The sequence below is a fragment of the Vulpes vulpes genome, chromosome 8 (assembly GCF_048418805.1).
Source record: "Vulpes vulpes isolate BD-2025 chromosome 8, VulVul3, whole genome shotgun sequence".
Lineage (NCBI taxonomy): Eukaryota > Metazoa > Chordata > Mammalia > Carnivora > Canidae > Vulpes > Vulpes vulpes.
The window spans coordinates 62,924,457-62,948,448 of NC_132787.1; the positions used below are offsets into that span (position 1 = coordinate 62,924,457).

At 38.5% G+C, this 23,992-nt stretch overlaps 1 protein-coding gene and 1 long non-coding RNA gene across 3 annotated transcripts; one reads left to right on the top strand and one right to left on the bottom strand.

Annotated features, from left to right (window-relative positions):
- Positions 1 to 1,343: 1,343 nt before the first annotated feature.
- On the top strand, positions 1,344 to 4,250 carry LOC112916730 (uncharacterized). Its single transcript, XR_003234353.2, has 2 exons — positions 1,344 to 3,971; positions 4,078 to 4,250. It is a non-coding gene; the product is annotated as an uncharacterized lncRNA (long non-coding RNA).
- Positions 2,225 to 22,794, bottom strand: MOB1A (MOB kinase activator 1A). Of its 2 annotated transcripts, none has more exons than XM_025994523.2 (6): positions 22,491 to 22,794; positions 16,929 to 17,095; positions 12,752 to 12,845; positions 11,023 to 11,156; positions 7,195 to 7,358; positions 2,225 to 5,946 (listed from the first exon to the last, which is right to left on the bottom strand). In XM_025994523.2, the coding sequence occupies exons 1-6, from the start codon at positions 22,502 to 22,504 to the stop codon at positions 5,869 to 5,871; spliced, it is 651 nt and encodes a 216-aa protein (XP_025850308.1). In that variant the 5' UTR covers positions 22,505 to 22,794; the 3' UTR covers positions 2,225 to 5,868. The 2 variants fall into 2 exon arrangements, with proteins under 2 accessions (XP_025850308.1, XP_025850309.1); XM_025994524.2 differs by having other exon boundaries at positions 16,929 to 17,092; positions 22,491 to 22,748.
- Positions 22,795 to 23,992: the final 1,198 nt, after the last annotated feature.

Consider the following 23,992-nt stretch of genomic DNA (forward strand, 5'->3'; position numbering starts at 1 on the left):
GCATTTTATCCTTTTTGCCCTAAACTTGAGATTCTCTTATCTTTTATCTTAACTTATATTGGTTCATAGTCACTCCCAGCTTTCATACTTATATTTACATCTGAGCTAATCACAGAAAAACTCCTTCAGGAGGATCTTTTTGGATACTTTTTTTTTTTACCTCATAGGTATGCTTATAGTCATTTTTCTAGACCCTCCTAGCACACCTGAGCACATGGAATTTTTACAGATGCATCCCAGAGGAACTAACTGGTCTCACTATGAACTCGCTATGTGAAGTCAGAGCATTTGTGCCACCTTCTGAAAAACACTGAAAAATTCTTAACATACCTCTCAGTTCCTGCCCCCTTCCTAGGTGGCTCTAAGGATTAACCTGCTGAAGACTCCCCTAACAGGTAGGTTTCCCTAAAGAAGTGGTATTCAAAGCACTCATCAGGCACAAGAAAAGAGGTGAGCCAAAATCTGAATCAATAATTGACTTCCTTCACTTTGCAAATATGCTACAAAAAATATCAGTTGGGTTAAAACAGTGTGCCCAGAAACTTACATGCTAGTGAAAACTCCCTTATCTTTTCACAGAGCAGGAACAAAAAAGTCAGAGCAGGAGCCAGTCCAAACTTTTGGCACATCCAGCATCAATTTTGCTGTGAACTCTAATCCTCCAAGTAAAATCCAGAAAACCCCAGCCTCTCTGGCAGCCAGGACAGAGGTATATGACCAAGGATCTACCAAATTTGAGGCGCCCGTGTTTTGTTTCTTTTTAAAAATCTGGCACCCATGTTCAGTTTTTATTAGGAAGACACAGCAAAGGAAGACAGTTTTAGGTAAATTTTTAAATTCTAGTCAGGACTGATGCATCTAGTTTTGAGGAGGCCCTGGCCCAGAGACTGACATCTAGTGGCCAGCAATAATGGTGCAGGCTGTAGTGTCCATTCCAAGCCCTTCAGCAAGGAGTTATTAGCTAGAGGGCCCGAGACACAGTTTAGGCATCCTTCTGGCTGTGTAGCTTTGAAGCCTGACTCTCGCACTCCCAAAGATTATTTGGGCTATTCTACTACTCACTTATAAAGTTTAAGATAACTTTCAGGGAGCCTCAGTGGCTCAGCAGTTTAGCACTGACTTCAGCCCAGGGTGTGATCCCCTGCAGGGAGCCTGCTTCTCCCTCTGCCTCTCTCTCTGTATGTGTGTCTCATGAATAAATAAAATCTTTTAAAAAATATATAAAAAAATAACTTTCAAACTTAGCCATTGGACACCCTTATGTTTTTGTGAATGACTTTAATCCTATCGAAATATTACCAAAATCCAAAACTGATCAAGAGTTTATTGTATCTTATACAAAACAGGAGTATTAACCCACATTATTTAGCCACATTAACTTCTAAACTTTAATCAAAAGGTCAAAACAATTCTAGCATTGCTATCTTGTTTATTCATAAGAGACAGAGGCAGAGGGAGAAGCAGGCTTCATGCAGGGAGCCCAAGGCGGGACTCCATCCCAGGACTCCAGGATCACGTCCTGGGCCTGAAGGCAGGCGCTAAACCCCTTGAGCCACCCAGGGACCCCTAGCATTGCTATATTGAATTAAAATGGGGCACCTGTGATTTGGACCTCTAAAATTAGTATTTCTCCTACTGTAATAAAAACTGGCTGATTGGGGTGGGTGATGTCTTCTAGATATGCTGAGCACTCAGTTCAAGGTCAGAAAATCTTGAGTCCATTCTCCCCTCTTCCCTTTTCTCAATCTCACAACTAGGAGTATGCAAAAGAGGTCAGCTTGGTTAGTGCAGGAAGAGATTATGAATTTGTCTGGGATGGGTTTTAGCCACTATAGTCATAGGCGTAGTTTGTTTCTTGGGGGGTCAGGACCTGGTATTACAGAATATTTATTTAGAGACTTCCCTTTCCTCTAAGAGTTGAGGAAACATTTTAGCTACTAAATAAGCAAAGACCATCTTCTAGAGAAGCAAAAATCTTGTTTTACATTTAAATAGAAATAAGTGTGCTGAGGGGTACCTGAGTGCCTCAGTAGGCTTTGTGCTTGACTCTGGTCATGGTCTCAGGGTCATGAAATCCAGCCAGTGTTGAGTCTGCTTGTCTCTTTCCATCCCCCTCTGCCCTTCCCCTCGCTCAGGGGTACTTACATGAGTACTCTCCCCCTTTCAGATGAGTAAAAACTTAAAAAAAAAAAAAGTGTGTTAAGACACAAACTTTAATCAGTCATTTCTTTTCATATATTTTATTCTGATGAAGTTACAAAAGTAGATACAAAATACTTTCTTTAAAAGTACAATTAACTGACTTAGAAAAATAGATAAAGCTCCTAAAGGTTTAAAAATACAACATAAATTTTCATGTAAAGAACACTTAAAAATATTTTAGATGGTAACCAGGACTAACTTATGCAAACTATTTTTGATGTAGTCCAAACAAAAATGTTTTACAGAAAACCTATAGCACACTGGTAATCCATTTGGATTTACAGAATACTTGTTTGGAATGGAATTTGAGAATGAGAGAAAACCCTAGTGGATTTCAATGCAGTTGCTTCAATAAAGTCACTGTTATCACAGATAATATCATCCCTCTAAGCCTTTTATAGTCCGAAATATCAAAATCTAATGTGAATACACAGGATGACTGACGGACTATTTTCCCTCTTTGCCAGAATTCTACAATAGTAAGAATCAAATCCACACACTTAACTGGTATCAGGAAAAAATAACATCCCTGTTGAAAGGGCTCAGCCAGCATTTGTCAGGGCAGGGTTCTCTGGCAGGAGACCATCTCCTGTGGCCAGGAAGGTAACACAAACACCAGGACTACTGCTGCTCAGAAATAGATTTCTAAGACTTGTGCTCTTTGGGGCTGATTTGTTTATGCTGATGAGATAATGATATGACGTTCAGAAGCTCCACTTCTAGTATAACCTCACTGTTCAGAGAGAAAGCCAATGGTATCATCAGAAAACTTCAACAATGTTTGCAAAAGTTAAAATCACCAGTGGATTGTTCCCCTTGCCACTGCACTGCTAGGAAGGCTTTCCTTTTGCTGTCAAAGTTATGAGTACAGATTTGCATTTCTCAAATAGGCAGCTACCGAAGCTAGGGCTATACAAGTCTAAGATGGAACTATTTGTTGCTGGCAGCCCTCTAAAAATCACTTTATTCACAGTCTGGAGAATAAAGGAGACATTTGGCTATCAAAACAAAAACCATAGTTATGAGTAAGTTTCAATATTTAAACAAAAATCTGCACATCGTGGTCCAATAGTTTTTTAATGGCCTAGCAACTAGGCACCATAGAACTACCTGCATAATTTAGCAAGCACTCTCCATGACTGTACCCGGAGGGAGGAGCAGTGGTCAGACATTGACAGGAGGTCAGTGGGGCTGACTTAGAGGGGCAGGGAATGTGGTATACAGGCAGACCTCAGGCACAGAGAGATAAGTCACAAGGAAGACGAGTCCAAGACAGTTGGATTTCTTCCAACTCTTCTCAAAGGCTGCTCTCTAGCCTGGTCAGGAGGGCCTCATCCTCTCCCCTTCCTCTAGTTTTCTTGCTCTCTACTCTCTGGCTTTAGATGTTAACAAGTAGTGTTAACGTAATGGTTAGGTGCATTGTTAGTTAAGCCTGATTAGCCTGGGAGCCTGGTAATGTGTTATTATTTTTTAAAAAGGATATTCTGAGTCTCAAATTACCAAAAACTTTTTTATTTATGTCTAGCATGTGACCATCTTTGGTTTATTTTGGGAGGGAGTCACAAAGAGAAGATTTCTATCACTGAAAATAAATGGAGAAAAGTGAGAACTCCTTTAAGAATCATGTGAAATATGAGTAATGATGGAAAGTACAACCCTAGTTGAAAAAGAAGATTTCATTCCTTGAAGACTTAATTAAAGCCAAAGTCTAGAGAGACCTGCTTTCTTGTTCATAAATGATCAACACAAACACACAGAACTCCTCACAGGTACGTTTGGATAAGCTTAAAACATGGAGTGTGGAATGTTTCAGAGGGCTTTTCTTTTTTTTACAAGGGGTTATCACACTTTTTCTTTTTTTTTTTTTTTAAACAGGCTCTATTACCATGCAGGGAGCCTGACGTGGCACTGGATCCTGGGTCTCCAGGACCACACCCTGGGCTGAAGGCAGCGCTAAACTGCTGAGCCACCCGGGCTGCCCCTATCCCACTTTTTAATTCCTGGACAATGATGTATGGTTTCAACCTAAATAAAATAGATGAAAATTTTGTTTCCTGTAAAATTCTGTATATCTCGATATGAAATTGAGTTATTATAAAAATGGAGTTCCTAAGCAATTCTTTTCTTTATACTTAAGTGGACTAATAAAAATAAATTTAAAAACCTAACCAATCTAACCTTTTATTAAAGCCACCAAGGGTGTTGGTGAGCACTCTGCAAAAATCCCAGGTATGAAATCATACAGAATGCTGATGGACTTCAAGCAATACCAGCTGGGCAATTTGGCGTTATACCTGTACCCAGTACATTCTTGACAGGTAGCTGGCGTTTACTAAATCTTAGAAACCTAATAAAAATTAGACCTTTTATTTCACTAACAGGGAAGACTTTTTTTTTTTAACCCCAATAGAAATAGAAGAATTTCAAGTTTTGATACAAAAACAATTATAACAGGATTAAGTACAACCTTTGACTACTCACAGAATGAAGTAAGAATTTATACTTATTTCTCCCATTTTGTTTCCTTTACACACACACACACACACACACACACACACACACACACACTAGCACACCAAACTTTAAATTGTGTTATAAAATGTATATACCTTCAAGGTTTTTTATTATGGTCTTCCTTAAGTTTTACCAATGAAGTTTGGGCATTTCTACACTACTCTTAACTAAGTCTCCAGTCACGATAAAAACAAAAAGAAGTAATTCTTGTTTTTGTTTTAAAGGACACACAAAATAATCAAGTACTCTGAGTACTTTCTCCCATTTTCTTCTCCGGGATTTCAAGGGCTCTGAAAAACAACATGAATGAAAATAGTGGTTCTGAGACCTAAATTTGTCATAATTTTTTTGAGTTTTCTTTTTCTCAGACAAAAGCTACCTATTAAAATTAATCTAAATGAAGCATTTCAAAATAAAAATGTACAAGATTACCTTACATGCCTTAAGAAAATTATTTCTGATATACATACTCCTAAAACTTTAGATAGTTTTATGTGAATAAAATTCCAAATAAAGATTAAAAATAAAGTCATTTTAGAAATAACTCTGGTTACTCCCATACCATATGGGTCATATGAGGATTTAAACTGTAATCACGGGTTTTGAAAAAATAAACATATATATATATTCTTATCTATAAAAACACTAGCATACAAACTTTAAAACGTTATCCAAAGTAACACACAAATGTTCTAAATCTTAAGGAAACTTAAAAACAACCTCTTCTATTTGTAAATAAAAGCAGAATAGAACTGATCTGATTGTGTTATTAGGTAATTTGTTCTGGAAACTTGTTAATAAAGTATTGGTGGAAAGTCTCAATAGCCATTATATGCTGTCATGTGACACAATCATTTTCTTCAGTAAAATAAGTAAACTAATAGACTACATGTTAGCCATCACATATGATAACCAAGTATAACTCTGACAATAACAAGAGTGGTCACACAGTGCCTCAGATTTAGCTGTATCTTGAATTTCTCACTGAAGTGATTAGGCCAATCTACCTTGGGACAATTTTATCAGTAGACACAAACTACAGGTGTCTTTTTTCCTATTTTCTTAAAGTCTGTATCACTAGTTTATCACAGATAGCAATAAGATAGCTCTAGCAGATGAAGCAAGAGGGCAACTGTATTCTAGAAAAAACATTTATCTGTCTTTCGATCCAAGCTTCTCAATTAATTCCTGAAGAGGTGCCAACTCACGCCTATCAATCAGATTAAACTCCTAAAAAGAGAAGAAAAGCAAAATTTTAAAATAGGCCTAAAATTAAAATTCCATAAATGTCTTCAGAGAAGGGATTCCCAACCCTGGTTTTCCAAAATCCAAAAAAAAAAAAGATGACATGATCTCTCTGAACTTTCTAAAATGGGATCATTTTTACACATTTTTTAAAATACAAGAGACTTACCAAATAAGCAACTGTATGTATTAGCATGATCCTCACTGTGTAAAACATTAAAATTAAAATTGTATATATGTTTGCATTTACATGGAAATTATCTTAACCTAACACAATGAACTTGAGAGTGGCCACCTTCCTGGGCAGTGGACCTTTGTCTTTCATAGGTCTATACCATACCTACATCTATACTATGTCTACATCTATACTATAGCCCTACTACAACTCTGTCCTTTATCTGTATCTAGATCCACTGTGTATCTGTATCTATATACCTGCATCAGCACCTATACTCTATCTACATCCATGCCATGCAACAACCTCAGAAGGCAGACAGAGAAGAGCACAGTGCATTTTCCTCTGTGTGGCACAATATAATTGAAATACACAGTATCTACTATAAAACTACTGGCTTTTCTGTCAAAAAAAAAAAAAAACAGCTATCTGGGTAGGCATATATACATTTTGCATATAGAATTATATATCTCTAAAGTTGCTAAAGGAGTACCAATTCTTTAATATCTTTTTCAAACAATGCCAATTATTTTGATTTTAAAGAGTTCCCATTCCAATAAAGGGCCCATAAGGTAAAAAGCCACATCTTTGAAGGAGATGGTCCTTTTTAAGTTTCTAGCTGCTGACTTCATAAGGCTTGACCTGAAATGAGACTTCTGGAAACTTAAACCAAGACAGCAGCTAACAAGTTCTTCCAAAAGTTTCTCTCCTACACATAGACATCTTATAAATAACCCAACTGCAGACATTTTCCCATAGCGTCCCTTCATGGAGCAGGAGGAAATGGACAAGCTATCCTGGGGTTTTGGTGCTCCCTGTCCTATCCTAACCAGAGAACTGGCAGGGCAGCCAGAGGCAGATGGCCTAAAATGGGGGTGATGCTCTCTCTGTTGTGATGCCCACTAATGAAATAAACAACATGGAAAAGAGAAAAGAGAGACCTCTGCTCATACTTTGCTCTACATCTATAAATTAGACAACTCTATAAATTGCTCTAAATTAAAATTACCAAATGAGACCAAGTCAAAGGACAAAGAAGTGAACATGGTTCAACTTACCTGAACAAAGAAAATAAAGTGCTTAAAGGAGGTGTTGAGGTGGGCCTCCTCTTGCAGCTGCATCACAGAATCAAAGTGCTGGTGATAAATATGGGCATAAACCCGGAAGAGACGCTTCAGAATGGTCTTTGCCACAGACATAAAGTTTTTGGGAAATGGGACACCTGTAATCAAACACACATATCTATCAATTGGTCTTTTATCTAATTGAACAGCAGAAAGTTTAGAAGTTGCCATAAGCAACACATGCATGTAAGCATGTGTGACACAAATGCACACATTTACAAATATAAACCTATTTTCCATATACATTTTTTAAAAGAGAGAAAAAACCCCAAACATAAGGATGCCTGGGTGGCTCAGCAGTTGAGCATCTGCCTTTGGCTCAGGGTGTGATCCTGGAGCCCTGGGATCGAGTCCCATATCGGGCTCCCTGCATGGAGCTTGCTTCTCCCTCTGCCTGTGTCTCTGCCTCTCTCTCTCTCTCTCTCTCTCTCTGTCTCTCTCATGAATAAATAAATAAAATCTTTAAAACAAACAAACATTAAGTATAGAGGTATTCTCACGTAGCACACTATTTTTGACTGCCTTAGAAGAACAGGCACAGGCATTAGGTTTATAAGATGCTGCTGAATCCAAGTTAAAATAAACATAATTTTAGCTGTTTAGTACTTGAGAGTTTCTTAAGATTAAATGCAACAAGTATTTTGACTATAAATAAAAATTTTTGTAATGCTTAATTCTAAAAATAAATTTTACACACACACATTCAACAAGGAATGAAAACTAAGCAAAAGGAAAAGACATTATAAACTACTGACTATGGACAAAAAGTATTTTATCTTCTGAATTACTCTGAAAACCACTTTTCTTTCTTAAATTAGGAGTCTGCAACTTTTTATCTTTTCAAAGTGCTATTTTCATTTTCCTGCAATACAAGATAGGGACAAATTTCCTGAAAAAGGGAGGAAGAGCACCTCACTATTTTGCAAAGAAAATAAACGCTTCCTTAGGAAAGAACCAGGAAAGGGTTTGGTAATCTCTCTCCAGTGGTTCACTGGGGATGTGACTGTTCATATTCCTGAGAATTCCAGCTGACATGATCAAAGTCTTGGGTAAAAGGGACAGGAGAAAGACAATACAAGTGGCACGGAGTACAGTGTATGAACATATAAGAGGGCATCAGCTTCCAAAATAACCCAGATCAGATAGCCTTAAAGGTTATTCCACAACACTACTCAAGAAACATTTTTTTCTTCAATCTTTCAGAAAACAAGGGTTAAAACACTTTCTCCTTTCCTGTATTTAAATTTATTTCTTAACTAGTCCTTAAAAGCCTGGAATTTAGTGTATTTTGCTCTTGCAAGCTAATTTTTCTGATCCCCCCATCCCCAATCTTGGCTAACAACTGATATTTACATTTTTAAAAACTTTCTTCCTTTCCTTTCCTTATTTCTATTTCTGTCTATTTCTTTATTTATGGTAAGCTCTACACCTAACATGAGGCTTGAACTCATGATCTCCCAAGATCAAGAATTGCATGCTCCACCAACGGAGCCAACCAGATGCCCCCAACAACTAGCATTTCAAACATTATTCTGGAACCTGTAGGCATGTTTTTCTGGACTAGGGTCTTACGCTTGCATATTGAACACGGATTTTTTTTTTTTTTTAAGATTTTATTTATTTATTCTTGAGAGAGCGAGAGAGACAGACACAGGCAGAGGGAGAAGCAGGCCCCATGCAGGGAGCCCGATGTGGGACTCGATCTCGGGTCTCCAGGATCACGCCCTGGGCCGAAGGCAGGCGCTAAACCACTGAGCCACCTGGGCTGCCCTGAACATGGATATTTAAGTCAAACTCCTCTCAGAATTTACAAATATGCATCTTGTTAACAAAAGGAACAGTAATAATTTGGTTAGTTCAAAATGAGTAATTAACAGTTCTAACTAGTAAGAATAAATAACTGGCAGAAATAAGATGTGGTTAATAGCCTAATTGAGGGGGGAAAGGATTCCAGAACATAGGCTAGATTACTGAAGAATGGAAAGCTGAGAAAATAATAAAATTTTAAGTATTCTTTGTCTTTCATAAGTGGGATATTTTAATGAATAAAATGATAGAAGTAATTTGTCTTAAATCAAGCACTTTCCAAGCTGAACTGAACAGAAATATTCAAGCACAGTCAATATACAATAAAGAGTCCATAAAAAAGGAAATAAAAGATTTAATAATAAAACAGAAAACCCGACGAACAGCAAAGAGACCTGGTGTAACATGATACAAGTTTTTCTCCCAAGAGAGCCACTGATTAGGTCACAAAAAGGAATCTGCTGTGGTCTGAATATGTGCATCCCCTCAAAATTCCCATGTTGAAAGCCTAACCACCTAGGTGATGCTATTAGGAGGTGGGGCTCAGAGGTGATTCAGTCACAAGGGCAGAGCCTTCATGAATGGGATTAATGCCCTTATAAAAGAGACCCCAGAGAACTTGTGCGGGCTCCTTCTACCAAGTGAGGACGAAGTGAGAAATCAGCAGTCTGCAACCCAAAAGTGGGTTTTCACAAGACCTGACTGTGCTGGCACCTTGATCTTGGACTTCCAGCCTTCAGAACTGAGAAGTTTCTCTTCACGAGCCATCCAATCTCTGGTAGTTTTGTTATTATAGCAGCACGAACAGAAAAGACAATCCAACATGTCATTTGTAAGACACACTCAAAATGAAAATGAAAAGATTGAACTCATCCATAAATACCGATGACAAAATCTTAATCAAAATATCAGCAAATAAAAAATACTCTTCCAGTAAAACATTAAAAAACAAACAACACGGAGAAAACTTTATGGTAACCAACAGACACTGGGAAAGTATCATAAAACTCAACAACCACACCTGATTTTTAAAAGATTCACATACGTCTAACCAAAAGTAAGATTCCTGCTTAATGCTGAAGTACTAGAAGCACCTGCATAAAAGTAAGGAAACAAGAAAAGGACGTCCTGCCATATCATCTCCATTACTCAGCACTACTCTGGGGCAAGTAGGTACGAGTTACACAAGAAGCATCCCGATCAGAAAGGAAGAGGCAAAATTAATATTAGCCTAATATGATGTGATTGAATACTTAAAAACTCAAGAAAACCAACCCAAAACAACTGAAACAATAAGAATCTGATGGCCAATTTATTTGGAAATTTTATATAAAAAATCAATAGCTTTTTCTACATACTAAACAATAACCATTTGGAAGCCAGGTATCATTTTTATTGATATTATATATATTATATATATATTATACACAAAAAGTCTAGAAATAAACTTAAGAAACTTGAAGGATTAACATATAGCTAAACTGCTGAGCCACCCAGGCTGCCCAAGAATAAAGATTTAAATGTAAAAATAAAACCACAAAAGTACTAAATGAAAATAAGGACCAATATTTTTATAATCTCGAAGTAGGGAAAATCTTTCTAATCATTGTATTAAAATCCACACAATGTAAAGGAAAAATTAATAGAACAAAATAAGAAAGTTATATACAAGCAACAATACCTCATGAACAAAATAAGACATATGGCAATCAAGGAAAAAACACATATGACATTTATGTCAGAGCTAATCTTACCAAAGGATAGGAACAGAAAAAAAATGAGTAAAAAATGAGGAGCCAACTGCAGTATTAGTGAAGAAACATGGGCAGATACTGGTTACAATCTTTCTGGAGGGGAATTTGGCAGTCTTCATTACAATTTTTTTCAAAAGTAATAGTATTAAAAAGTGCAACATATTTATCAGTTAAAAAGGAAAACAATACAACATTAACTCACCAATCTTAGAAGGAAAAAGAGTTTCATCATCAAGCTGATCCTGAACCCAAGTCATCAAATAGTCAATGTATTTTGGTGCAGAACATTTGATTGGCTTTTTAATATTAGTACCATCTGCCCAGTGATATTCGTATCTGGAGAGAAAAAGGTTTTACTGATAGTTTTCAAAAACAGTAACAAATGTACAACTTGTAATCAAAGTAGGTCTACATTTTGTCAATAGAAGTTACATATAACTTTAGTAAATTACCTCAAGTTCTACTGAAGATCACTCAGATTTCCCTATAGAATTTTTTTTTAAAGATTTATTTATTCATTCATGACAGAGAGAGAGAAAGAGAGAGAGGCTGAGGGAGAAGCAGGCTCCATGCAGGGAGCCCAACGCAAGACTTGATCCTGGATCTCCAGGATCACACCTTGGGCCAAAGGCTGTTGCTAAACCCCTGGGCCACTGGGGCTGCCCTATTTTTTTTTCCCCTACAGAATTATCCTGAAATAGGATAGGTATAATTAGAAGAGAAAGGGAGGATAATGTGGCAGCTGACAGTGCCAAAATGGATGTTTTAACACAGCCCTGGGAATAATAAAGGAACACACATTCCTGGCAGAGGGTGCTAAGGGCTGGTGAGAGACTGATGGGATATGCCTCATATCCTACAACAGCTGGCCATCAAGGTATCAACAATACAGTCAAGATTATAAGATTGTTTCCTGGAGAGGGTACTAAAGAAATACCCTTAGGCACGCATCTTTTTCACCTTTCCTTTGCTGAGCTAGAATGCATAATAAGACTTCTGCAAAACTTCACTGTGTGAAGCATTTAAGCCGTTAATAAGTTTGTCTTATTTACTTTATTTAAATTTCTTCTAAGGAAGGTTCAGGAATAACAACACAAAATAAAAACATCCCTTCAAAATACTGTAATTAGAAATAGAACTAGAAACTCATTGGAGACCTTTTCTTTCCTTTATACCTACAGCATATTCAGGGAAGACAATTTTTTCCCAAGGGGTAAATGTCTTAATACCATGTATCCCCATATAAAATTAGTCATTTATTATCAGAAAAAGAGACTGGAAAGAAGAAACACTAAAACATTAATCCTATCACACCTTGATGTGTGTGATAACACACATTAACATTATGGGTGATAAAGTGTTCCATGTTTCTTAATATTTAAGATTTATTATAATCAAATTTCTTATTTATTTGAGAGAGAGAGAAGGCTCAAGTGCATGCATGAGCAGGGCGGGGGTGGGGGGTAGAGGGAGAGGAATCCTCAAGCAGACTCCTCATTGAGCACAGAGTCAGATGTGGGGCTCAATCCCATGACCCTGAGTTCATGACCTTAGCCAAAATCAAGAGTCAGCCACTTAACCAATTGAGCCACCCAGGTGCCCCTAGTCAAATTTTTTCAGTCTAGCATCTTTAAGCCAGATAATTAAAGCAGCACAACTTGGAAATAATTAACACTAAATAAGCACAAGGAAAAAACCTGAACATTCATTACTTACTATAATGCAATTAAATACTAAGTACCACATACCAAAGTATTTAATAAGAAGTAAAAGCTTATAAGGGAAGTATTCAGGAACTCATAAAATTGAACTGCTTGTACAAAAGTAAATAGATAAAAAAATATATAAAGGCTTTATTATTTAATTTATATCAATTACTGATTAGCTTTATTTAGCATTTCAAATGCCTATATAAAAGGCAGTATATGTACCTGGGACCTGCAGACATGACTGGACAGCTTGCTTCTGTGCAGAATTCTGTAATAGTTCCATATAGCATGTTGATCTGGTTGAAGAAATCCACAGCTGGAAAGGTAATAGCAGAATTGTGTTAAAATGTTTGTGCCACCACAATAAAACATCAGACCTCTCAGTTGAAAGAAAAATGGACAAAAAAAAAAAAAAAAAAAAAAAGAAAGAAAAATGGACAATGCCTTCAAGTTCTTGTAAAATCCTCAATAGATTCGATAATACAGGGGTAGTGCAAATTCCCTTCTCTTTTTAAGTTGTCACACTTAACTTTTAATATATATTCACTTTAATACAGTAAGCTTTTAGCCAGCATAGAACAGCAGGAAAATAAAATCTTGGCAGTAATTCTAACTTAATAGTGACTATTAAATTATTAGAATATATAATTTGATTATATCCAAGGGAATGAAAATATCCATCACTTCCTTTTTTTTTTAAATATTTTATTTATTCATTCATGAGAGACACAGAAAGAAAGAGAGGCACAGATACAGGCATAGGGAGAAGCAGGCTCCATGCAGAGAGCCCAACATGGGACTCGATCCAGGGTCTCCAGGATCATGCCCTGGGCAGAAGGCAGCACTAAACCGCTGAACCACCCAGGCTGCCCTATCCATCACTTCCTATTGATCTGAACCAGATTATACCATTTGTGTCAGAAAAAAGCAGAGAATATTGTAGAATATACTGTGAAGGAGAAGGTGTATCAGCTGTATCAACAGGCATTTAAAATATCTTTTCAGGGATCCCTGGGTGGCACAGCGGTTTAGCGCCTGCCTTTGGCCCAGGGCGCGATCCTGGAGACCCGGGATCGAATCCCACGTCAGGCTCCCGGTGCATGGAGCCTGCTTCTCCCTCTGCCTATGTCTCTGCCCCTCCCTCTCTCTCTCTCTCTCTGTGACTATCATAAAAAAATTAAATTAAATTAAAAAAAATCTTTTCGTAAAAAACCTGAAGCCTAACGCATATTGAAGATATAAAAAGGATATGGGGGGAAAAAAGGGACATGGAATAATGTCCCTTGCCTTGGAGACTCCAGCTGACTAAAGGGACAAAACTGAAAAGAATCATAAACACAACACATATGAGTTCAGAGAAAAGGCAGCATCCTGAGGGGCTGTGGCAGTCAGGGAACACTTCCTATAGGAGCTTCAGCTAGATATGAAGGAAAATATGAGGAAGGGGGTAAGTAATGAGCCTATCTGAGTTAAATGTTCCTCTGCAAAGACACTCACATAAGCCTTGGAAAGTTTTAAAAAACGTTCTAGTTCCCCATCTAAAGGAGTACCTAAAAACAACTAGGGTTTTTCCATGTTTCTTAAAAAACAAATAGATAAAAAAGCTCCATCTTCCAAAAAGAATTTTATATAAAACTCCCCCACTTATAAATCTTCCTCTTATTTAGTCACGTTTCTAAGAAAGTAATACTTAGGCATTCAATATTCATTCAAAACAAAGAGTGTGCCCAGATGGTGTGCTGGTTTATTGGTCTAAAGCAGCTATTCTCAAAATGTGGTCCCGGTTTCAGGGGGACATCTGTGAGGTCAACTGCTCTTTCCACTCTGGTTCTCCCAGGAGGCATGGTGGAGTTGTCCAGAAGCTCCTGATGTGGGACATTATAAGACTGAATGTGGAAGTGGACAGGACAATCCAGTTGTCTCCTATGAAGCCAAACGTGAAAACAAATTTCCAAACATGTACAACAATGCCACACAGAACACTAAAATTCATTTTGGAAAATGGTCATTTTTCATAAAAATATATTTATGTTAACATGCAGTGGGTTTGTTGTTATTTTTAGATGAATTAAAAAATAGGTATTTAAAGTTTCTCAGTTTTAATTTCTAACCCAGTATCACTACATACAACCTACATAATTAAACGCTCTTTGGGGTTCTCAGTAATTTTTTAGAGAATATAGGGATCCTGAGGCTAAAAGGTTTGAGAACAACCTATCTACAGCAAAAAGTCTCAAAGAAAAATCAAAGGCTAGAGAAGGCCAATGATGCCTTCAGAATAATAGATGATAATTTGAGTTAGGTTAAAAGAACAGAGGAAGGTCTTTCCTGAATATATAATATTTTGCATGGTTCACATATCAAAAGACCTATAAAAACATATAGAGATTAATCTTAATCCCAACCACTCTAGCTTCCCCCTACATATATATAACCACATTACTTTTTTTGTCTCCTACCCCAAGCACCTATCGTTATACAAAAGATATCACATAGTTCCGCATCTTGTTTTCTCTCTCTCTCTTTTTTTTAAAGTTTTTTTAAAATTTATTCATGAGAGACACAGAGAGGCAGAGACATAGGCAGAGGGAGACTCAGGCTCCTTGTGGGGAGCCCAATGTGGGACTCAATTCCAGGACCCTGGGATCACGCCCTGAGACGAAGGCAGACACTCAACCACTGAACCACCCAGACATCCCTTGTTTTTTCTCTTGTAATATGAATAACAGCTTTTTAATGTGCTGAAAAAAAACCTAAAATTTTTCTTAATATGGCTACTAAAAAGTTTTAAATTGCATTTGTAGCTCACATTATATTTCTATTGGACAGTGTTAATCAAAGGAGTGATTACCAATAGCTGAATAACACCACATAAAAACAGGTGGACACCAGGGAAGACACTATAGACACTGTTGGAAGTATATGCCACCACTTATAAGGTAGTCTTACAAACAAATAAAATCAAACCTGAATTTGAGCAAAGCTCCAAATCTGTGCTAATGTGGGAGCCACTAGCCACATATGGCTACTTACATTAAAATTCAGTTCCAGTCACACTAGCCACATTTCAAAAGCTAAATGGCCACAGTACAGACACAGAACATTTGCATCATTGCAGAAGTTCTATCAGACAGTGCTACTCTAGAGCTAACATTTACAAAGAAATAAAAGGAAGAGCAGAACATGATAATGGACACCCTGGGGATACAATCAACAAAATTCATACTATGGTAAACAAATGAACTGGTTTCTTCAACAATAGCAACAAAATAGCAAGGAAAAAAGACTGCAATGAGGAGGAACCTGTGAATTAAGAGATTCAAGAAACACTGCATATATGGCTTATTAGTCCAGATTTAAACCAACCATAAATTTTTTAAAAAAAGAAACATTTATAAGACAATCAGGGAAAATGTGAACACTGACTAGATATTTGTTAACATAAAGAAATGGCAGTACTGTCATTTAAAAGGGGGAGTTGTTGTCTTTTAGAGATATGGAATATTCATAGATGAAATAATATATTTGGGATTCACCTCAAAACAATCAGGGTGAGGTGGGCTGGCTGTGTTTCGCTGCCAGTGTGGAATAAGCTAGAGGAGAGATAGGAGGAGTGGGGAGAGGTGAGGAGGGGATGGAGGTGGAAAGGGAGAAATTAAAATATGAAAAGAAAAAAAAAATCAGGGTGACATATAGAAGCATGAATTGGCCGCAAACCAACTGCTAAAATGGATGCCCAAGAATTCACTGTTCTAGTTTCTCTACTTTTGTATGTTTGAAGTTTTCCATTAAGAAGTTTAAAAATTCCTGGAACATCTGAAAGTTCCTAACAGATTTAAACCTTATCACCCAGCACTGATCTCACCTCAGAAATGATCGGCTCAAATAGTCAAATCTCTAGCCTCAGTATATATAACTTTCCATGTCATGCCTGCATTTTCTTGTACTTGAGTGACTTACAGCTCGTGGGTCCCACCCGTTTTCTCTCAATTTCCTTCTGACTATTCCTAAGGCACAACAATCAAGTGACTGCCCACAGAACTCCAAATGACTTCTGTGTATGGGCAGGCAGATGAGAGCTGCTGGGGGTGGTGGGTATGATTGTGATGATGGGCTCCCTACCAAGTCATGGTCCACCAGAGGCAGAATTTTGCATTCCAATCTTTTATTTGACCCTACCACTCAACATTTCTCCTCAGTGTCTCTATCCAACCACACAAGCTATACAACCAAGTATTCTGAAGAGAACAAAAACAGTTTTGGATGTATTTGTGTTTATGAATTTCTTATAGGTAATCCATTATACTACAACAGTTATTTATACCTGTAAAAAATAACAAAAAGATTTTAGCAAAATGTTCCTATAAATCAGCAAAACTGAATGTTATTAAAAACTTACTGTTAACAGCAATCCATTCATTGAGGTCCTCTCCCTCTGGCAACATAACAGCTTGTCTCAGATTCCCGCTTCCTAGAGTTGCTTCTGCATGTTTTAAGAGTTCATACTGATGAGAGCCCTCAGGGATATTCTTCTTTGGTTTGAATGTTTTAGAAGAGCGGCTGCTGCTATTAGATTGAAAGTAAAAATATATTAATTTTTAGGGCTGAAAGCAGAATGGCATAATTTAAGGCATATAAATTGTTCTGAAAATAAAAAAAAAAAAACTTCCTGAAAAGTGCCAGTATGAGGAAGGGGTGATGATCACAAAAAAAGATTGCTTTAAATTTTTTTCCTCACATAGAATCAGGATTAGCAATACAACTTCATACAGAATGCAATTTTACTGTGTCTCATGAAGTAGTCTGGTGTAATAAGATTCTAGTCTTTGATCTGCCACTAGTTCTGACTGTCTGAGAAAATGAACCTCCTTTTGGCCTCAATTTCTACCTATATAAAATGGTGGGGGAGGAAGGTAGCCCTAAGTTCTGAATAGCTCAAAAATCCAGTTTTCTGTATCAAAATATCTGTGATGCCATTAAAGCAAACCACAGAAGTGACACTAACATTTTATTTTTATTTATTTTAAAGATTTCATTTATTCATTCATGAGAGACACAGAGAGGCAGAGGGAGAAGCAGGCTCCCCATGGGGAACCAGATGCCAGACTCAATCCCACGACCCTGGGAACACGACCTGAGCCAAAGGCATAAGCCCAACCACTGGGCGACTCAGGTGTCCCATGACACTAACATTTTAAAGTTATTAGCAGGGAAAATAAATGAGAGACAACTGGTTACTGGGGAAAAAACATTTTTACTCATCTCACACCATCTGCAAGGAAGCTAACAGAATATGAAACCCAGAAAAAATGGAGGGATTTCTAATCGTAAGAATTAAAATTTCCGTAACAAAGAGACAAGGGACAAAAAAAGTACTCACAACATATATTACAAAGTAGTAAAAAAAAAAAAAAAAAGGTATTAACTACATATTAAAAGGCTTCTATAATTTGTTAAGAAAAAGGAAAAGGACCCTTTAGAAAAATGGGCTAGGGACACCTGGGTGGCTTGGTGGTTGAGCATGTCTTTGGATCAGGGTATGATCCTGGGCTCCTGGGATAGAGTCCCTTATTGTGCTCCCTGTGGGGAACCTGCTTCTCCCTCTGCCTGTGTCTCTGCCTCCCTCTCTGCCTCTCATGAATGAATGAATGAATGAATGAATGAATGAATGAATGAATAAATAAATCTTTAAATAAATAAATGAATAAATAAATATCTTTTTAAAAAGGAAAAATGGGCTAGAGATCAATAGGGAATTCAGAAATAAAAATACAATGGCCAATGAACATTTGAAAAACTATTCAATTAAAATTGTATTTCTTTAATGTGAGTGTCAGATTAAGTGACAACTATATTAAGTGTGAGCTAGTACAGGGAAATTAATATTTTAATATACTTGGTAAGGGCAGTCCCAGTGGTTCAGTGGTTTAGCACTGCCTTCAGCCCAGGGCATGACCCTGGAGACCTGGGATCGAGCTCCACATCGGGCTCCCTGTGAGGAGCCTGCTTCTCCCTCTGCCTATGTCTCTGCCTCTCTTTCTATGTATCTCATGAATAAATAAATAAAATCTTTTTTAAAAAAAGTAATAATAATATACTTGGTGAAAGTGTAAAGGGTATAATATAATAAAATCTTTTTTAAAAAAAGTAATAATAATATACTTGGTGAAAGTGTAAAGGGTATAATATAATAAAATCTTTTTTAAAAAAAGTAATAATAATATACTTGGTGAAAGTGTAAAGGGTATAATATTTTGGGAAGGCAGTATCTATAAATAGTATCTATAAACAAGGAAATGCTCCCAATTCGTCCCTTCTACTTCCAAGTATCTCTCCTAGATATGAATAAGGATGTGAAAAAAAAAAAAAAAAAGAATAAGGATGTGTTTCTCAAGATTGGTTTTAACAGTGAAAAATCTGGAAATAATCCTAACATTTATTAGAAGGGGAATAATAAGTTTGATATATCCATAACATGGAATACTAGTTTTTTTAATGTTTTATTTTTTTATAGATTTTATTCATTTATTCACGACAGACACAGAGAGAGGGGGGCGGGGGCAGAGACACAGAGGGAGAAGCAGGCTCCATGCAGGGAGCCTGACGTGGGACTCGATCCCGGGTCTCCAGGATCACACCCCGGGCTGAAGGTGGCACTAAACCGCTGATATCCACCTGGGCTGCCTGGAATGTTAGTTAAGAACAAGTTAAAGCTACATGTATTCACATGCCAAGATCTAAAGTCATTTGAGATCCTATTAAAGGACAAATGTACAGCGGAAGCCCATTTTGTAAATATACAAAAAGTGTCCAAAAGGGGGCACCTGGCTGGCTCAGTCAGTAAAGCATGTAACTCTTGATCTGGGGGTCGTTAAGCCCCACACTGGGTGTAAAAATTATTGTGTTTTTTTTTTTTTAAACAAAACAAAACAGGGGATCCCGGGGTGGCTCAGCGGTTTAGCGCCTGCTTTTGGCCCAGGGCACGCTCCTGGAGTCCAGGGATCGAGTCCCACATCGGGCTCCCAGCATGGAGCCTGCTTCTCCCTCTGCCTCTCTCTCTCCCTCTCTCTATCATGAATAAATAAAAATCTTTAAAAAAAAATAAAAACAAATAAAAACAAAACATGAAATGATTTCTCAAGATTTAATATGATCATCTAAATTAATACTTTTGTCTTCAAGTGACTCCATCAAAACAGTGTAAATGATCCACAGAATGGGAAAAAATGTTTGCAATTCATAGATGTGATAAAGGACTTGTATCTAAGATAAAGAATCCTTACAACTCAAAAACAAAAACAAAAAATCCAATTTAAAAATGATCACACAGGGGATCCCTGGGTGGCTCAGCGGTTTGGCACCTGCCTTCAGCCCAGGGCGTAACCCTGGAGACTCGGGATCGAGTCCCATGTCGGGCTCCCTGCATGGAGCCTGCTTCTCCCTCTGCCTGTGTCCCTGCCTCTCTCTCTCTCTCTATGAATAAATGAATAAAATCTTAAAAAAAAATGATCACAGAATCTGAATAGACATTCTAAAGAAGATTTACAAATGGCCAATAGCATACAAAAAGATGCTGACCTTCATTAATCATTAGGAAAACGCAAAGTAAAATCACAATTAGGTAACATTTCACATCGACTTGGGATTACTATAATCAGAAAGACAAGTGCTACCTACAGTGTGCGTAAACTGAAACTCTCACACAGTGCTGGTGGGAATGCAAAATGGTGCAGTGCTTTGAAAAAGTTTGGCAGTTCCTCAAAAGATTAAACCAGTTACCATATAACTCAGCAATTCCACTTCTAGGTATATATCCAAGAGAGGTGAACACACACATCCAATACAAAAATATGAACACAAAAGTTCATAACTACATTATTCGTAATAGCCAAAAAGTGGAAACTCAAATGCCTGTTAACAAAACAAAGTTTTTTAAAAAAACAGCCTCACGTTTTAATCCTAAAAGTAACTAAGCAGGTGAGCACCCACAAACAAAACCCTAACTAAACATTAACTCATTAAAAAAAAGACCTTGGGGGTGGAGGGAAAGTTTGTTCCAGTAATATAGAGATTTACAATTACATCTAAATCATACAAACTTTCAGACATGGTAATCATACTGTGTTGATCATACTCCTAAAAAATAATCGAAAGGTGGGAAAAAAGGATTTGAACAAAGATACTCTCAGTAGTGTAGTGCTATTTTATAATAACAAAATACTAGATGGAATCCAAATTTCTTTGTGTACTGGTTTGATAAGATTTCAAATCCACTTGTTTATGACTTAAGTGAAATTTGTTTTAATCCACTTGTTTATGACAAAGACCAAAAAAAGTCATTTTCATATAAGAATGAGGTAAATATGAGGTAAATAGTGTCGAGATGTCATCATCTCATCTGTTCTCACCCATAGCTCAGTAGTTTGGCAGCTGAAGCGGCCCTGCTGGGGCTTATCAGTGAAAACTTAGGAAGAAGCAAGCATGACAAGGAGACACTTTGACTATAAATACCAAGAATTTGTGAGGAGTAGTTGAGAGTGTTCGGTCTGGACAAGGTGACACTTGGCTGATCTAAACAGCTTTCTTAAACCTTGGGGCAACTGGCCCCTGCCAGGCAAATGCCCAGTCCAGAAGGTAAATCCACTTGCTGGTCAACACCAGCGCCATGGTTGCCTGGCAACAAGGGACTTTTACTTTAGTGCTGGCAGCTGGACCTCAGCTTTGGGTTGGCTAAGCCCAACCCCTCTCCTCAGTACCAACTCCTAGAAAGGTACACCTCAACTAAACTTGGGCTTGCATCTCTCCTTGCCTGGAAAAACAGTGTACTTAATCTATCAATGACTTGGGAGTATTTCATCAGTTTGTTGAGACATGATCCGGTATGCTACTGGCCTGTGAAAATCCTACAGCAAACCTTTGTTAAATAAATTGCTGGCAAAGACAAACTCAGTCTCTGAGCATAATCTGCCTCCCAAAGCACATTCTCCCATTAAGGAACTAGATAAATTCTCGTTAAAGAACACTATGTACTTTAATAAAATTTAACAAAAATGTCAAGTATGTGTGTGATGGATGTGTCCTCAATCACGCAACATATATTTAAGTAATGTATCAGGTAGAAAGAGCCTTCTGAAAATAATGAGGTGCTGGAGAGATGCTTCCCAAACCTTTAACATGCTTAAGAATCATCAGAGAATTTACAAAAGTTTCCGTTTAAGACTCATTTGGGCCCCAGGCCATATCTCTAAAACAGGATTCTACCCAGAAAATTTAATGACACAAAGTCACAACGGTGCCTGGCTGGCTCAGTCAGTAGAGCATGCGACTCCTGGTCTTGGGATCGTAAATTTGAGCCCCACGATGGGTGCAGATTATTAACTAAAATCTACACAAAATCACAAAGTGGACTGACTGAATCCGAATTGGACAGAAGTCTGCAGGCAAGGCGGCAGCTCAACTTGAAGCTTCTCAAGCTGTGGCGCTCCACGTTTTCCTGGGGCAGCGTTTTTCCGCGGGGGTAACTTAATACCGAAGATATTAAAACGTGACATAATAACGGTGGAGTAAAAAGCTAAGTCAGCAGGGATCGGTACTGGAAAGCTCCAGACTTAAGAGGAATCGGGAGCCCAGCTGCGGGGCTCCGGGCTCCGCCCCCAGGTCGTCCCTCCGCCCTCAGCGGCGCTGGGGCGGAAAACTTTGGAGGCACTGGCGGCCTCGGGGCCTCTCGACGCCGCAACCCACTCGCTCCGCTTCCCTTGCCTCGACCTTCACCTCAATCTGCCAGGGCCCACGTCCGGGCCTCCCGCGCGGCCCGGGGGGGAGGAGGTGGGAGGGGGAGGCAGGCGTCCGCCACTCCGCCCCCGCCCCCGGGGCCCGGCCCTCGCCTCTGGCTCCGGTAGCCCCCTTCCTCGCCCTGGCTCTCGGCCTTCAGCCCGGGGACCCTCAGCCCGGCCACACTCACAAGAGGAAGCTCATCTTCTATCCTCGGAGGGGAGGGGCCGCTGGCCCCCGCCGCGGTCTGGATTCGGAGCCCGCGCGGGAACCACGAGGAAGCGGTCAGTCCTCAGCTCGCGGCCAGCGGAAGCACCGGGCGCCGCAGCTCTAAACCGGGGGTCCAGCCGGTGCAAGTTGCGGCGTCGCCTCCCCCACCTTGCCGACCCGAAATGCGGAACCAGCAAAATCTCGCGAGCGAAGGCTTCTGCCCGCCCCGCCCCTGCGAAAGGGCCTCGGCGCACCCCTCTTCGCCCCGCCCTCCCCCAAAGCTCAGCCAATCAGCGGCCTCCCAGCCGGGACTTCCTCTCCTGGAGGCACGGCCAGGTCGCCGTCCCTGGCTTGGGGGAGTGGCTCACCTTCTGCTTGGTCTGGGTATTTGCTGTTGGTTTGTGGGCATCCTCTCTATATGGCAGCGCAAAAGCGCTGCAGTTTTTAATTTTTTTTTTATTTTTAAGTTGAGATATAATTCACACAGCATGAAATTCACCCTTTAAAAATGTATACTCCAGTGATATTTTTCCTCTATTCAGAGTTATGCAACCATCACCTCTAATTCTAGAATGTTTTCATCACCCTGAAAAGAAGCCCATTAGCAGTCATTCTCCTTCCTCACTCCTGGCATCCCCTGACAACAGTCTTCCTTTTTTATATGGACTTGCCTCACCTGGACATTTTACATAAATGGAATTATACCATAGATGGTCTTGTGACTGGCTTCTTTCACCAAGTATGATGTTTGCAAGGTTCATCCACATTGTAGCACTGTATCAATACTTCATTCCTATTTATGGCTTGAATAATATTCCATTGTATGAGTATACCTGTTTTGTTTACCTATTCATCCGTTGATGGACATTGGAGTTCTTTCTACATTTTGGCTATTACAAGTAATGCTGCTACAAACATTCCTGTACTGGTTTCTGCATGGACAAATGTGTTCGTTTCTCTTAGGTATTATACTCAGGAGTGGCTGGGTCCTATGGTTACTATACGTCTAACTTTTTGAGGAGCTCCCAAACTGTTTTCCGAATTGGCAGGACCACTTTATGTTCACAATGGCACGTCTGAGGATTCTAATGTTTCCATATTCTTGATGACATTTGCTATTGTTTTCTTCTTTAAGTGTTTTCAGGTGCATTTACCTTATTTTAAAGATTCGTTTATTTTATTTTATTTTATTTTATTTTATTTTATTTATTTTATTTTATTTCCCAGTGATTCACCAGTCTCATAATACTCAGTGTTCATTATATCACGTCATTTATTTATTTTAGAGAGAGAGCATGTGTGAGCAGGGAGAAGGGCAGAGGGAGAGAATCCCAATGAGGGGCTTCAAATGGGGCTCAATGTGGGGTTTAATCCCATGACCCCAAGATCATAACTTGAGAGGAAATCAAGAGTTGATGTACAATTGACTGAACCACCCAGGCGCACTACTACTGTCCTTTTTTTTTTTTTTAAAGATTTATT